Source organism: Pleurodeles waltl, chromosome 11 (assembly GCF_031143425.1).
Source record: "Pleurodeles waltl isolate 20211129_DDA chromosome 11, aPleWal1.hap1.20221129, whole genome shotgun sequence".
Lineage (NCBI taxonomy): Eukaryota > Metazoa > Chordata > Amphibia > Caudata > Salamandridae > Pleurodeles > Pleurodeles waltl.
The window spans coordinates 853,426,364-853,444,077 of NC_090450.1; the positions used below are offsets into that span (position 1 = coordinate 853,426,364).

General features: G+C 41.2%; 1 protein-coding gene across 2 annotated transcripts in view; it reads left to right on the forward strand.

The window, feature by feature from the left end:
• Positions 1–17,714, forward strand: part of LOC138266200 (clustered mitochondria protein homolog) — a 241,245-nt gene that overhangs the window by 168,247 nt on the left and 55,284 nt on the right. For both annotated transcript variants that reach the window (XM_069214691.1, XM_069214692.1), the window contains exons 13-20: positions 2,290–2,390; positions 3,722–3,874; positions 5,380–5,442; positions 7,245–7,489; positions 8,905–8,989; positions 9,207–9,360; positions 12,165–12,304; positions 13,769–13,849. In XM_069214691.1, coding sequence (XP_069070792.1) covers positions 2,290–2,390; positions 3,722–3,874; positions 5,380–5,442; positions 7,245–7,489; positions 8,905–8,989; positions 9,207–9,360; positions 12,165–12,304; positions 13,769–13,849 — 1,022 coding nt within the window. The remainder of the gene's footprint in view (positions 1–2,289; positions 2,391–3,721; positions 3,875–5,379; positions 5,443–7,244; positions 7,490–8,904; positions 8,990–9,206; positions 9,361–12,164; positions 12,305–13,768; positions 13,850–17,714) is intronic.

The following is a 17,714-nucleotide window of genomic DNA, read 5'->3' on the forward strand; positions in this document are numbered from 1 at the left end:
CAGCTTAGTGGAGTTGCCCGCCCCCTCCGGCCACGGCCCCCACTTTTGGCGGCAAGGCTGGAGGGAACAAAGAAAGCAACAAGGAGGAGTCACTGGCCAGTCAGGACAGCCCCTAAGGTGTCCTGAGCTGAAGTGATTCTAACTTTTAGAAATCCTCCATCTTGCAGATGGAGGATTCCCCCAATAGGGTTAGGATTGTGACCCCCTCCCCTTGGGAGGAGGCACAAAGAGGGTGTACCCACCCTCAGGGCTAGTAGCCATTGGCTACTAACCCCCCAGACCTAAACACGCCCTTAAATTTAGTATTTAAGGGCTACCCTGAACCCTAGAAAATTAGATTCCTGCAACTACAAGAAGAAGGACTGCCTAGCTGAAAACCCCTGCAGAGGAAGACCAGAAGACGACAACTGCCTTGGCTCCAGAAACTCACCGGCCTGTCTCCTGCCTTCCAAAGATCCTGCTCCAGCGACGCCTTCCAAAGGGACCAGCGACCTCGACATCCTCTGAGGACTGCCCCTGCTTCGAAAAGACAAGAAACTCCCGAGGACAGCGGACCTGCTCCAAGAAAAGCTGCAACTTTGTTTCCAGCAGCTTTAAAGAACCCTGCAAGCTCCCCGCAAGAAGCGTGAGACTTGCAACACTGCACCCGGCGACCCCGACTCGGCTGGTGGAGAACCAACACCTCAGGGAGGACCCCAGGACTACTCTAAGACTGTGAGTACAAAAACCTGTCCCCCCTGAGCCCCCACAGCGCCGCCTGCAGAGGGAATCCCGAGGCTTCCCCTGACCGCGACTCTTTGAATCCCAAGTCCCGACACCTGGGAGAGACCCTGCACCCGCAGCCCCCAGGACCTGAAGGACCGGACTTTCACTGGAGGAGTGACCCCCAGGAGTCCCTCTCCCTTGACCAAGTGGAGGTTTCCCCGAGGAACCCCCCCCTTGCCTGCCTGCAGCGCTGAAGAGATCCCGAGATCTCTCATAGACTAACATTGCGAACCCGACGCCTGTTCCTACACTGCACCCGGCCGCCCCCGCGCTGCTGAGGGTGAAATCTCTGTGTGGGCTTGTGTCCCCCCCGGTGCCCTACCAAACCCCCCTGGTCTGCCCTCCGAAGACGCGGGTACTTACCTGCAAGCAGACCGGAACCGGGGCACCCCCTTCTCTCCATTCTAGCCTATGTGTTTTGGGCACCACTTTGAACTCTGCACCTGACCGGCCCTGAGCTGCTGGTGTGGTGACTTTGGGGTTGCTCTGAACCCCTAACGGTGGGCTACCTTGGACCAAGAACTAAGCCCTGTAAGTGTCTTACTTACCTGGTTAACCTAACAAATACTTACCTCCCCTAGGAACTGTGAAAATTGCACTGTGTCCACTTTTAAAACAGCTATTTGTGAATAACTTGAAAAGTATACATGCAATTTTGATGATTTGAAGTTCCTAAAGTACTTACCTGCAATACCTTTCGAATGAGATATTACATGTAGAATTTGAACCTGTGGTTCTTAAAATAAACTAAGAAAAGATATTTTTCTATACAAAAACCTATTGGCTAGATTTGTCTCTGAGTGTGTGTATCTCATTTATTGTCTATGTGTATGTACAACAAATGCTTAACACTACTCCTTGGATAAGCCTACTGCTCGACCACACTACCACAAAATAGAGCATTAGTATTATCTATTTTTACCACTATTTTACCTCTAAGGGGAACCCTTGGACTCTGTGCATGCTATTCCTTACTTTGAAATAGCACATACAGAGCCAACTTCCTACAACCAGTAACCTATATTACTAACCCCATTGAGAGAGTAGGTAGAGCTAGCAACTATCCCTGTTATCAAGAAATTGCTTGAATATCAATGGGTATGTAGTAACACCTATTCATATGGTATTTAAAATCACAGAAGTAGTTGCACTATCTAAGCACAAGTAATATTAATCCCGCAAAGCAGCTGTTAACTGTTCTTGAAATATTTTACCCATTTAGGACGTATCCTCCATTGTGTTCAACTCTCCACATCCATGTGTCCATGTCTATTGCTTTTTAAGTGTATTTACTTTGTCAAAGCCTAACCACTAATTTCATAAACATTTTTGTTGCCTTCTCCCTTGTACTGGTCTTTGAGTTTATGCTAGTTTTGGATGAGACATCTCCGTTAGACTGGGAGAAGAAAAAATGCCACTCAGGTCTCGAGATTGTTAAAGATGCTTCATGCGTATAGCCTCAATTGATTGCAATCTTGAAATGTAAGGACTTACTTTTCTTTTTTCCTTTTCATTTCCAAAAAGTTGTGAGATTTCCAGAATCAGAGAAGGAAGCAAACCAGAAGCAAAAACGGCTGTTGAAAGAAGCATCCGCCTTCCTCGTGTCTGTTAAAATTCCAAACTTTGTAAGTTTTTTAACTAAATATCCACTCAAATTTCCACATGGGCTCCTTTGTGCCTGGTAACCAAAATTGGAAACATCCTTGTATAACTCTTCCCGCCAAGTCAATCACTCACAATTTATATTTACTCTGTTTAGCAAAGTGAGTTAAGGCGGATCCTTGTCCATTTTTATTGATTACAGACTTCTTTGAGCCACTTATTTGATTTTGCATAGTTCATGTGTGATCTTTCTTCCATATAAAATGCTTCAGTGATTTGATCATTGCTAGGTAGGTGCAGTAGATACTCCACAAGGTCTTTTGCTGGTAAATCCCAAGCCCCAAGTGAAACTGTCCCACAAAGCAAAGAGAAACCACCAGAAGGGCTGGATTCCGATTTCCAATAAGACAGCAAATTTAAATGAATAACAATGTTGTGCTATTGTTATGGATAGTAAAGCTTTGACCGTTTTACTAAAATGCACCAACTAAGGTATTTGATTAACTTTCAGGCTAATTCTGTTTCAGGCACAATTATTTGTGCGTGATACAGGAATCCAAGTCAGGTGGTATTTAACCATCCATAAATTGTACATGTGCTCATAGTCCACACACAAATAGCATACATTGCGGTATTTGCCCTCAGGTGTTTGGCAAGTAAAACCTGGTGAAGGTCTTCCTGGCAAATCGAGTGAAATTCTGATTTGTGTACCACTGTGAAACTATACCAGGGTGATTAAATCAGAATTGCACAACATGGTTTATTTGCTAGAGTGCATACACCAGAATTTCGTACTATATGCCAGTAAAATTATCACCAGTTTCTGACGAAGTAATCCCCTTTGCCAAACTTGTAATGAGGCCCATAGGCTTTTAAAATGTTTTTTGTTGACGGTCCTACGTTGTCACAGGCCAGTATTTATGTTTTACACATTTATGGCTCATATACTTTGACTTATTTAGACTGTGACAAACATCCATGACAGTGTTACAGTTCTAAGCTGCCTTGAATTTGGACTTGCCAAATGTCATTGAATTCAACACATTAAGTACACAAACCTGCTACACATTACTGAGATGAAACTAAAAAACTGCTCAACTTATGCTCACCCTTCAAATGTTTCCATAATCGAAGGAATTCTAGGTACAGTTTAAATTCTTCAAATTAATCTAATTAAACTCCTGTGTGTAATAAAAAATTAGCCTTTTTTTAAAAGAAGTTTCAATATTGATTTTGAGGACAAAGATTATCAAAGCCCTCCATACCGATTTATGCCCAATTACAGCAATTTACTTAACACAAAGCACCAATTTGCAGAATGTAGTAATCAAGGGTATTTTGTTTTTTTTTATAGGTAAAAGACTGCTTGGAACATGTGATTGTTCCACTGGATGGAGTAACCATGACTGAGGCTCTGCACAGACATGGAATTAATGTGCGATATCTTGGAACAATTGCAGAGGTGATACAACAATCAGAAAACAAACCACAATTGGATCACATCCATGTAAGTACATTTACATCAAAGACTAAGTATATGTAACCAGAACTTAGAGGAAACAAAGCCTTGGTCTAACCCACAATATTAGTAGTCCTTTGAGATAATTTTCTCAAATTATCATCATCCTTTTTTTCCAACCATCTAAGTAGCTCCGCAATAGCATGTGAAATGCTTGAAACCCCTTATTTTTTATCAATAACTTTGGTTCCTTCTTGGATTGAGACCAAAGACATGAATATATAATTCCTGCTAAATATAACAGCTGGTATCATCCAATAAGGTCTGGGATTTATATCTCAAACATGCTCTCTGCAAGTATCATATTTGTGTAGCAAATGTGGTCAGGTTTGGCACAAAAAGTAAATCTACAGAGTCTCGGCTTTTTGAATTATCAGCCAGTCCCACAGAAGCCAGGCCCTAAGAAGTTGAACTGTCATAGGCCTCCAGGTCTGACCATCTTAAACACAAACATCAAAGAAGAAAAGTATAAGCTACAGTCTCCTCTGCTGTCTTTTTTGATGTGAGGACTGCAACACTAACCCTCTGTCAAGGCTGCAGTCTCCTGTGCTGTCTTAGTTGTTATGGGGACTGCAACCCTAGCCCTCTGTCAAAGCAATCACCACAGGTAAGTGATAATTATAATTAGTGCAAGTGTATGAAGCGGACACCCCTCCCCAGGATCGTGCATGTTAGTATGAAAAGCATTCTGCTTAATAACATGGGATACAAAGGGATGGGTGCAGGGGTACATTTAAGACCAGGGGAATGAGTGGTATGGGGCCCATACATCAGATGGTCTCAATGATCAACACCACCCTGTGTGCTGCACCCAAACCACAACAAACCATATTTGATCTCCTAATTTCAAATCTTTTGATTCAGCTAACAACTTACATATTATGGCAATGGAAATGTGTTCACTTTATATATGTATCTCCTGTTGAACGTCATTCATTGAATATAATTTCCCTATTTTCTTTGCAAATTGGTTTTGAATTTTCTTCAGTTATTCAAACAATCTCCTCTTATTTGAAAAGCAATGTGCATTATTTCACTGGTACAAAATATACACTTACTGTAGAAAAATAAATTCTGTATTTAAATAATTTGAAGCAAATAGGCACAATATACAAAAAGCAAGACCCCTCGAATGGCTTTCAAAAGTATCAACAACCTAAATAATTTTCTGTTTAACTGAAAGGATTACTACCTAGATCCACTTTTTATTAAGACATTGATGGTGCTTTTTGGTAGTACGTGTTTACTTGTGCCTCTACAACTTTTCATAACCCCTCTCCTTAATATTAGTTATCATTTAATATGCTGGGGTTCGGGAAAGAGCATTTTGTAATGGAAGGAAAGTCTGTTTAATCCACAAATGCATGCTTAAGCAGAAGTTAGGTGTCTGAAAGGTTTACATTCCTCTGTGTCCTGTTCATTAAACTCTTTTTTTAAAGTCATGCATTGAAACTCATGGCCTGCACATTCTGATGATTTGTGTTTCTTCACAGAGAATTGTAATTGGAGAAATTGTGACTCGTTCAGCAAAGCATATCATCCGAAGGTATCTCCAGGTAAGAAAGTGCAATGTGTTTTTTTCAGCATCCATTTATAAGACCAGGCAAAATACAAAGAAGTAATAGTGTTCATAAAAATAGTGAGAGGGATGTTAAAAATTCCAGGAAAACAAAAATACACAAATCCCAAACCCTCCAATTTCCAGGAGATTCACAGTTGTAATTATAAATTGTATTTCTGTAGCACTTACTCCCCCTGTTGAAGCATCGGGGCACTTTGTAGGGAGTAGCACACTTCTCTGGAACCCAAGGTTAGTAATATGTGCTTTGTTTACCTAGTAGGATTAGTTATGTTAAGTCTGTGCTCTTGCCATCCTATGCATTTACTCTTGAGTTTTGAATAGGGATGGATCAATTGAAGGGGATAAATAAAGGAAAGAAGTGAAATGTTATTGGGAGTGGTGGGTATGTGTGCCTTTTATTGGGCTTACTTTGGAGAACGTCTGGGAGTCTACAGTAGGCAGAAAGGTTTGGGTGAGTCCAAGAGTGGAGGGAAAGGAAGATGTGAATTTGTTTTATGTATTAGATATGCAATATGCATGCCAAGGTGTACTACTTACTCCTGTGTCTTAGTGTACGTGTTTCTGGTTGGTAGAAGCTAATCAATAACTAAGAGATTTCATCCCTTGGTTCTGAATACTGAATAGAAATTATAGTGACCGAGGCATACACTTCATTTCAGCAGTAGTGCAGGAACTCTTGAAAGTCTTAGGGTTATATATGCATTTGCACCATGCATATCAATCAGAATCAGCAGCAAGGGTAGAAAGGAACAACAACACCTTCTAACATTAGACGGCTCAGATATTCTCAGAAATTCAATAAAATGACCTATTTTAACTCTCAGCAATTCCCTCTAAGAATACAGAGCAATGCCCTTCTGAAAATGGTCATTGCCTGACCCATGACACTGCTCCCTAACCCACCCACAGCTGCAAAGTTAGATTTACAGTTAAATGATGATGCAGTCCTACAATATTGCATAAAGCTCGTACGCTTTCTCTACACTTTCCGTTCTCAGAGCCAAGCAGCCTTACCTCAAAGTCCAACAGAGGCAAGCCACTCCTGGAGCCTAGAGATGAGTGTGCCCCAGGGGAAAAGTATTCTAAACTCTCATAGGCTTGGAATTAAGATATTTTGTCATTAAATTTGAAACTAGCTGCTTCTAAAATTTTAAGGCCAGCACAGGTGTGCCTGGAAATATGACAGAATATGTTGTAATAGTTTCAAGGTTTGTAAAAGGGGTGTAAAAGGTTTCTTTTGTTGCCCTGAACAATTCCTACAAATGTAGCTATTAAAGTTACTCTAAATAACATCTCAGTTGAAACATCCAATAGTGGAGCCCTTCATGGAGGCATGAACATGTACTAAATTGAAGAAAAAAGTGGTACCTGTGCTCAGACTTGTCTTTCACACTATATCTACACCATGAACACCTGAAATCAGTTAAATGTTATAATAACCAATGCACATGGACATAATATACACTGATATCCATTATACCAAATATTTTCATAACTACCTATGGATATCTTTGGAATGTAAATGTATAATATAATACTTGTATTGTTTTGCAGAGAGCTCCTTTGTTGAGCCTGGAGTACAAAATATTGAAAACAGACAATATAAACATTTTCATTATGCCAGTTGTGCTCTTTCAAATGAATACTTGAACTAATGATCACAAGGAGATTTTGCAGCCATAGCCATTGTTTCCATTTGCATAACTGGTGTGAGAAGGATGTTCACATAGTACAAGATTTCTGTGACAAAATTCATACCAACATGTTCTTTTTTAGGGCAGTGAGATGTCTTCCTTGTCAGCTGCTGTCAGCCACTTTCTGAACTGTTTCCTGAGCTCATACCTAAACCCTGTGGCTCATTTGCCAGCAGATGAACTTCAGTCTCGCAGACGAAAGGGCAAGCGAAAGGTTCGCAATCAGGAAAATGGAGACAATTCTGCCTTAACTAATATGATTCCATCTGAGCTTTGGAAGCAAATCCAGAAAGAAGTACGAGACTGCTTCGATTTTACACTTCCTTGGTATGTAAAATTCAGTTATTGGCCCTACACTGTCGTCTTGAGCAGTCCAACTAGTGAAGTCACAGAAAGTTAAGAATTTTTCTATTCATAAGACTTGATTTCTTAATGCAGCGTTTACAAAAACATTACTCATAAATGGTTTGATTCTTTATTGTTAATTATTGATAAATACTCGTAACAGCTTTCCGGAAAACACTTTGCTTTCACAGTGTTTTATGGAAAGATCAGTACAAGTTTTTTTTAATTAGAGCTACTTTACAAGGTTTTTGCATTAAGTCTATGTAAAGTTAATTGAGTTATATTTCAATTTTGAAGTAATAATACGATAATTTGAAAATAACTGAATTACTTGTCCTGTGTCAGGAATTTCGGGCCAATCCAAAGGCTCTGCTTTTCAAGGTTCCTTTTCTTAGCACCACCTGCATGTCATCATATTGCATCTGAGTGATGTAATATTTCTATCTTAAATTTTGTTTGTTCTTTTACCAGCAAGTTACAGTATTGATTCATAATAAATACACAAATCAGTGTCATATATTGTATAGAATACCGCATATTTTATGTTGTATTTTAATACATTTTAGATGGTAAGGTGTCTGCTCCCCATCCCCTTCAGTCAGCCTTGGCTAAATCGTCATCTACTAGATTGATGCTCCCTTACCAGCAAATTGTAGAGAAATTCCTTGCAGGTAGTTTACATTGCTTTTAAAAGTTATGTTTCTTCAGAGGTGCCCCCTATTCATACTGTCACGGTCTTTATTTGTTCAGTAAACAGCTGTGTTAAACGATAGATCCCCCCATGCATAATTATCCTTGTCCTGCTGGTAGGCAGCGTGCTGCCTCTTCTGCCCTCGCTTTGATGCCCTTACTAGAAAACACTGGTTTAGACTTCTCAAGTATACCTCTGGAACCACTGTGAACTCATTATCCCACATTAAATAGCTAAATACTGTCAACTATGCTATTTGAAGAGCTGTTTACCTCTTCAGGGAAACTGCAACATTCACAAAGCTTGTTGTTTTGAGTAAATGTCTCTCACTTAGGTAAATTAAATTCTGTAGTGTGTTATATCTAATCTAGGAGTATAGCTTATTTACTGACGGAAAATTTTGTGAATCAGGCCCTAATTTAGAAATCCTATGTTAACATTGTTGAAATTAATTTGGTGAAGTTAGATTAAGAAATAGAACATTTCCAAGGGCTCTTGATTTCATGTCATTTCAATGCAAATTTATAAAAAACATTGCTTGGTTAACACAGATTTTAAATTCTGAATTTCTTACATTGAAATTGACCTCCTAATCATTTTACAACTTGCAAAGCATCTTCATTCAGGAGTTGATTGCTTTTGCAGAAAGAATATACAACAAAACCTTGCTATTTTGTCTGTTTAAGTTCAGATATTTGTTTTTTAGTGATGGAGTGGATCAGCTTGTTAAGGAGTTTAGCATACAGAAAATGACACTATTACGAGAGTTCTGCGTGAAAGCCGGGATTCAGGTAAATTGAATTGTGCAAATTTAGAAACATGATATTACATTTCCTAACACCGAATCATTTCCCATATCTCTACTTTTGGTCAATCATTTATGATATAATTTAAAGTTATGGCAGATTACTATCTTCACCAACAATATTATGTTGCATGCCAAGTACTTTTGGTTTGTCCCTTCTGCTGTCGATGGAATACCAAAACTCACTCCTTTTGTTTCATTAGATCTCGCTACGAGAATACAACTTTGACAGCCGTCATAAGCCTGCAGTCACTGAGGAAGACATACTTAACATGTTTCCTGTTGTCAAACATATTAATGTTCATGCAAAGGATGCAACAAGGGTGCTTCAAACTGCTAAAACGACCATTCAACAAGGTAGGCTTTTATTTTGAAAATGGAGTCATTCATGCAGTAGTTCAGTCACACTTTGTTTTCGTTAACCACTTAAGAGGTAGAAGCCTTTGGGAACTGTATCTCAGACAACATTTTTGTTCATAAAAACACCCAAACTGCATTTTCTGAAGGTTTTTACATACAAAGTTGGAAACTGCCTAGGATTCCCTAGTCGCCATTGGAACACTTTGTGCCCTTTACTCGTGTTAAGAGCAAAATCAGCCCACCACTTATCTTTGCTATGGGTGCAGATAGAATATGTCGATACTGGCACTGGAAGTCTCTTAGCAGATTAAAAAGCATATGTTTGGCAAACCATTAGCTTTCAGTTTCAAACATATGCATCTTAAACTACAAAGACAGTCTAAGCCACTACAAACATTTACCTTTACATGTACGTGAAAGATTAGAAGAAACCCATTCATTCATTGAAAACAAATGTGGGAGAGGAAGGTGAATACTGCTAGCAGAAGGCTTAAAGCTGCATTTCCTACCAGGATGTATATTTCTGCTTGAAAGCACAGGTCAGAAATATGGATACACTGATCACTGTTTCTTTAAGAAATTTTTAACACAGACTTGCTTCTGATTGTTTTCCATTTGTTTACTTATCTGACTCTGCTCAGCTTCTCTCACCATTCCTCAAATTACTAGGCAAAACCCTTGAATGAATGAATGAACAAATGAATGAATGTCATTTATAAAGCACACAGCTGTTTACCAAGAAGTGTCCCAGCACTAAAATCCTATAGAAAGAGACGGTAACCTAAAGCTCCCTGACAAGTTGAGTTTTTAATGATGCCTTGAAAGCCTTTTCTGTATCTAAACCTCTAAGCGCATTAGGAAGCAAGTTTCAGCTTTTTGCTGCCAAATAGGTGAAACAACGCCCCTGAGACTGTCCTTAAGTATCTTAGGAGTACACACCAAACCCTGTTTGGAGGAGCAAAAAGTCCTACTAGGGTTGTACTTTTTGAATCTCTTTGTAAGTAGAGAGGGCCAGAGTGATTTAAGGCCCTATAAGTGATGATGAGGGCTTTAAACATTACTCCCTGTTTGATGGGGGGGCAGTATAGAATCAAAGTTGTGCCTAATATACTGTCTTATGCGACATTTCAAGATAAGCCGAGCAGCTGCATTCACTCCCCCTTAATTCAGAAAAATAAGATGAAAACATTTCACCCCTATCATGATTTCAGTTCTGTAAACAAAGCCCCCATTGTCTCCAGAATTAATGACAAAGCTCTCTTCTCTATTGCATTCCATTCTCCGGAGAATCATCATCAGGGCACAGCCCACTCACATCTGGTCGTAAGAAATAAAATAGTCTTTCATGCTCTACAAAACATCTTCTCTGGCCCCAAGTAAAATTTCACACACACTTATGGAAGCAAAAACTCTATTCAGTTGATGATTTGGTGTTCCAAAAAAGACAAAATCTCCTCAAAAGCAATTGCTGCTTTGGTGAAAAGACTAGTGATTTTTCTCTATACTTCCACTTGCTTCTTTCCAGATCTCTTGTCTTTCAAATATCTTGTCAAAACCCACCAGTTTGTCCGATCTTACTATCTCTTTCCTCCTAATAAACATAATTCGTCCATATATCTAACCACTGAAACCAAAGAAGTAATCTACACAGGTTTCTCCATCTGAATTCAGTGCTTCTCTTTCTTATCCATTATTGTTTTTTCTATTTTCAAAAAGTTTTCTAATTTTGTTGTAAAGCGCTCCACTTCCTCCAAGCGAAGCAACACTATAGAAACGTTCAGCATAATATATAAATGATAGCTCAGGTAAGGTCATCTTCTTTTTATGTGCCCCCTCGTGTGCTATAAAAGTTACTTTATTGAGTGGATGCCCTCCAAGTTGCTCATACTACGGAACACTGATAAAGACATTACTTATTTGGTATATGCTTTTCAAGGATTTGAGATTTGGCTGTCCATGAATGAATTATTTGTATTAGGTCACGTGAAACTGAGATCGCTCTGAGCAAGCACAGATAGCTGACAGTACAACAACTATTGAGCGTTGCAAAGCAAAGAGAATTATTTTATTCCTTTTCCAAGTGCACAGGGAAACACAGTGGTTGTTTTGTGTCCGTAACCACACTCTTGCAAAGTGTAAGAACAAGATTTGTTCATAAGGGTGTTGTATGGGAGATTGTACTACTATAAGACAGTAATGCATGTAGACAAAACATACATAGAACCTGTTTGCGCCCAAGTCGCTCCTAGTATTTACATACAGAACACAATTCCAAATCCAAAGTCGAACCCCAAGGCGTTAAGGGGGTTATTACAACTTTGGAGGAGGTGTTAATCCGTCCCAAATGTGACAGATATACCACCAGCCGTATTACGAGTTCCATAGGATATAATGGACTCGTAATACGGCTGGTGGTATATCCGTCACTTTACCGTCTCTTTTGGGACGGATTAACACCTCCTCCAAAGTTGTAATAACCCCCTAAGTCTTTATTTATATCTGCCTTCTTGCTTTCCTGAATGGCTTGGTTGTTGATTTTGAAAGATGTATGACTATGCTATAATGTACCTAGATATCTTATTGCAAATGAGTGTGAGAATTGTATTTAGGATATGTAGTTGACTGCCGGCCCAAGCACAGCATAAATGTTTTAGACCGATTAGAGTTATTTTATAGACAATCATGTGGTTTCTAATGAGCTGTGTGCGAAAGAATCTCTGAAAGTAGAGCCCCATTTTATGTTACTGTAGATTCCATATTATACTGTGGTATGTTTTAGTTATTATTCTCCCTTTTTTCAGGTAATATCAAGGAAGGTGCGGTATTACTAAACGAAGCTGTCGTGCAGTTCAATAATGTCTATGGGGCTGTACATCCTGAAATATCCATGTGTTTACGCCTTCTTGCCAAACTACAGTACATTTTGGGTGATGTACCATCGGTAAGATGGATTTCATCTTTGTAACTGTGCAGCTACATGGAATGCCTCGTTTTGAGGGCAATGAAAGATTCTTCTGGTACTAACGCTAATACACTGTAGCCTTGCCATCTGTTCTTGCAAACAATTGCAGTGTCATCAGATGTATGAAACTATTTAGATATCAGTCCAATATTCATTCAGACGTGCATAGAGCAAAGTAATATGAGTGTATAAATGCACAAAAGAAAATCATCTGCCACCTACAGTACCAATATAACATTTTAAGCATTGAATGACCAATGCTCTATGAAATAAAGGTGTCACCCTCTTTGAGGGTTGTTCTTGTCCATGAATTTACCCTCCGAGAAAGAGAGCCAGTTTCAAAGAGCCTTAATCTAACACATCTACATCCACAGCACGCCTGTTTGCATAATAGGCACTAGCTGATTCTTTTTTATTTAAATGCACTTGCAGACACCTACTTTTTGATACTGTACCGCTTTATTGGACCACTTCTCTATCACTACTTTCTATTATGAATACTGAACAAAATAATTGATTGAAAAGGTTGCTGATTTCCATCAGCATACTATCGTTTTCTTTCTCACTTTAAGCTACAGACTTCCGTTTTATACCTTATTCTGCACCATATTTAGATTCACGCTTTCAAATGCCTAAACAAATTATTCATTTAAATTCTGCCACTGTTTGGCTATAATGAATACTTGTGAATCAAGGGCTACAATGGTGGGTATGACCATCCATGAGAATGTTGTAGCTTATTCTTTTCTTAGGAAGTCTCTCCTGTGCCATTCTTAAAGCATATATATTCGTACCAAATAAGTAATTATGTCATGTACTCCTCCGATTGGCACTATCTGGCATTCCTTTCAAGCCTGTCACTCAATGGTGGTTAGAGCAGTATATATATATATATACTATGTATAATATATATCTGTATATACATATATATAGTATATGTACCCAGTAAGAATAACTTTGCCCATGTTACCCATGTTGTTTCCCATGAATCTGCTCGACCTGCCACCACCGTCACTGGGCATTAGGCACTAAAGGCCTATATTTTGTGTGCATGAATATCTGAAACTTGGGTGTTGAGGGCTCTTTCCTCCACGATGTATGGGCACACGCTGGCAATAGCATAGATTTACGTAGCACTTCCTTGATTTTGAACACCTTTGTATTATTGGACTGGAGGCTACAATAGGGCAGTAATATCAATAGTTTTCACTCATCCGCAGTGCATGACGTTTGCACATTGTTCTCTACATTTTGCATTTTATAAACTAATTTCTTCTTTTCTTTTTTACATATTCTCCTCCAACTGTTTATCTTTTTCATCTTCCTCTCGACGTCTCGCTGTATCGTAAATTACCTCCTTCGACCCACCCATTTAGCTCTACTTCTTACCTCACCAAATACCCAATATGTTAGGGATTACATCAATTGTTGTTTTTGTTGTAGGCCTTGGAAACGCAGCAGAAAGCAGTAATAATGACCGAACGAACCCTGGGCTACGACCATCCCAGTGCCATCCAGGACTATGTATGTAAACATGTGAAGCATTAAAGTTGTATTGCAATTCCTGGTTGGTAGTAATCACTTACTTGTTTGTTCAGATATGGAACTGATATTTTAAATCAAACACATCCTTACTTTTCCATGAGTGTGAGTGTTTGCAGAGGTCAATACAGTTTGGTATGACAAACATTCAAGGCATTAGTTACCTTAAGTTTAGTGCACAATACTTGTTTTTGTCAGTACTTTAAATGTTTGAACAATTTGTGCAGTGCAGGTGGAGGGCTCCTGTCCAGTTACAAGCGATTTATTTTAAGGCATTTATATTAGTTTGGTTTAGTAAACAATTTTGTAAACATTTGTAAATTTGTCTTTGAAGAGAGAAGTAATTATTGTCTCTCTATATGAACATGGTAAGAAACACATTTCGCAGCTCTTCTTAAACAGGGCCCAAGTAGTTTTCAGATAAAAACTGTGCCTTTAGTTATACCATAGCGGGTGCAGCAACACCGACCGGTGAATGTGGACAGAATGTTAAGTCTGATGCAAGATGTTGTTAACAGACTTCATAACAAGGATGATAAAATGCCTTTGAGGCCCTTGAGCCAAGGTAAAACCTTTCATGGGTAAGATAATGGTCATATCTCTTTCTTCATATTCCAGTATATATGAGTAGCTCCAGCCGCTCACACTGCTACAAGTCATTTTTAGAGCTAGATTTGCAGATGTGTCCTGTAGGAAGTTGGCTCTGTATGTGCTATTTCAAAGTAAGGAATAGCATGCACAGAGTCCAAGGGTTCCCCTTAGAGGTAAAATAGTGGTAAAAATAGATAATACTAATGCTCTATTTTGTGGTAGTGTGGTCGAGCAGTAGGCTTATCCAAGGAGTAGTGTTAAGCATTTGTTGTACATACACATAGACAATAAATGAGGTACACACACTCAGAGACAAATCCAGCCAATAGGTTTTTATATAGAAAAATATCTTTTCTTAGTTTATTTTAAGAACCACAGGTTCAAATTCTACATGTAATATCTCATTCGAAAGGTATTGCAGGTAAGTACTTTAGGAACTTCAAATCATCAAAATTGCATGTATACTTTTCAAGTTATTGACAAATAGCTGTTTTAAAAGTGGACACTTAGTGCAATTTTCACAGTTCCTAGGGGAGGTAAGTTTTGATTAGTTTTACCAGGTAAGTAAGACACTTACAGGGTTCAGTTCTTGGTCCAAGGTAGCCCACCGTTGGGGGTTCAGAGCAACCCCAAAGTCACCACACCAGCAGCTCAGGGCCGGTCAGGTGCAGAGTTCAAAGTGGTGCCCAAAACACATAGGCTAGAATGGAGATAAGGGGGTGCCCCGGTTCCGGTCTGCTTGCAGGTAAGTACCCGCGTCTTCGGAGGGCAGACCAGGGGGGTTTTGTAGGGCACCGGGGGGGGACACAAGTCCACACAGAAATTTCACCCTCAGCGGCGCGGGGGCGGCCGGGTGCAGTGTAGAAACAAGCGTCGGGTTCGCAATGTTAGTCTATGAGAGATCTCGGGATCTCTTCAGCGCTGCAGGCAGGCAAGGGGGGGGTTCCTCGGGGAAACCTCCACTTGGGCAAGGGAGAGGGACTCCTGGGGGTCACTTCTCCAGTGAAAGTCCGGTCCTTCAGGTCCTGGGGGCTGCGGGTGCAGGGTCTCTCCCAGGCGTCGGGACTTTAGGTTCAAAGAGTCGCGGTCAGGGGAAGCCTCGGGATTCCCTCTGCAGGCGGCGCTGTGGGGGCTCAGGGGGGACAGGTTTTGGTACTCACAGTATCAGAGTAGTCCTGGGGTCCCTCCTGAGGTGTTGGATCGCCACCAGCCGAGTCGGGGTCGCCGGGTGCAGTGTTGCAAGTCTCACGCTTCTTGCGGGGAGCTTGCAGGGTTCTTTAAAGTTGCTGGAAACAAAGTTGCAGCTTTTCTTGGAGCAGGTCCGCTGTCCTCGGGAGTTTCTTGTCTTTTCGAAGCAGGGGCAGTCCTCAGAGGATGTCGAGGTCGCTGGTCCCTTTGGAAGGCGTCGCTGGAGCAGGATCTTTGGAAGGCAGGAGACAGGCCGGTGAGTTTCTGGAGCCAAGGCAGTTGTCGTCTTCTGGTCTTCCGCTGCAGGGGTTTTCAGCTGGGCAGTCCTTCTTCTTGTAGTTGCAGGAATCTAATTTTCTAGGGTTCAGGGTAGCCCTTAAATACTAAATTTAAGGGCGTGTTTAGGTCTGGGGGGTTAGTAGCCAATGGCTACTAGCCCTGAGGGTGGGTACACCCTCTTTGTGCCTCCTCCCAAGGGGAGGGGGTCACAATCCTAACCCTATTGGGGGAATCCTCCATCTGCAAGATGGAGGATTTCTAAAAGTTAGAGTCACCTCAGCTCAGGACACCTTAGGGGCTGTCCTGACTGGCCAGTGACTCCTCCTTGTTTTTCTCATTATTTTCTCCGGCCTTGCCGCCAAAAGTGGGGCCTGGCCGGAGGGGGCGGGCAACTCCACTAGCTGGAGTGTCCTGCTGGGTTGGCACAAAGGAGGTGAGCCTTTGAGGCTCACCGCCAGGTGTGACAATTCCTGCCTGGGGGAGGTGTTAGCATCTCCACCCAGTGCAGGCTTTGTTACTGGCCTCAGAGTGACAAAGGCACTCTCCCCATGGGGCCAGCAACATGTCTCGGTTTGTGGCAGGCTGCTAAAACTAGTCAGCCTACACAGATAGTCGGTTAAGTTTCAGGGGGCACCTCTAAGGTGCCCTCTGTGGTGTATTTTACAATAAAATGTACACTGGCATCAGTGTGCATTTATTGTGCTGAGAAGTTTGATACCAAACTTCCCAGTTTTCAGTGTAGCCATTATGGTGCTGTGGAGTTCGTGTTTGACAGACTCCCAGACCATATACTCTTATGGCTACCCTGCACTTACAATGTCTAAGGTTTTGTTTAGACACTGTAGGGGTACCATGCTCATGCACTGGTACCCTCACCTATGGTATAGTGCACCCTGCCTTAGGGCTGTAAGGCCTGCTAGAGGGGTGTCTTACCTATACTGCATAGGCAGTGAGAGGCTGGCATGGCACCCTGAGGGGAGTGCCATGTCGACTTACTCGTTTTGTCCTCACTAGCACACACAAGCTGGTAAGCAGTGTGTCTGTGCTGAGTGAGAGGTCTCCAGGGTGGCATAAGACATGCTGCAGCCCTTAGAGACCTTCCTTGGCATCAGGGCCCTTGGTACTAGAAGTACCAGTTACAAGGGACTTATCTGGATGCCAGGGTCTGCCAATTGTGGATACAAAAGTACAGGTTAGGGAAAGAACACTGGTGCTGGGGCCTGGTTAGCAGGCCTCAGCACACTTTCAATTGTAAACATAGCATCAGCAAAGGCAAAAAGTCAGGGGGCAACCATGCCAAGGAGGCATTTCCTTACACAACCCCCCCCCAAACGAAAGAGGATGAGACTAACCTTTCCCAAGAGAGTCTTCATTTTCTAAGTGGAAGAACCTGGAAAGGCCATCTGCATTGGCATGGGCAGTCCCAGGTCTGTGTTCCACTATAAAGTCCATTCCCTGTAGGGAGATGGACCACCTCAACAGTTTAGGATTTTCACCTTTCATTTGCATCAGCCATTTGAGAGGTCTGTGGTCGGTTTGAACTAGGAAGTGAGTCCCAAAGAGGTATGGTCTCAGCTTCTTCAGGGACCAAACCACAGCAAAGGCCTCCCTCTCAATGGCACTCCAACGCTGCTCCCTGGGGAGTAACCTCCTGCTAATGAAAGCAACAGGCTGGTCAAGGCCATCATCATTTGTTTGGGACAAAACTGCCCCTATCCCATGTTCAGAGGCATCAGTCTGCACAATGAACTGCTTAGAATAATCTGGAGCTTTGAGAACTGGTGCTGAG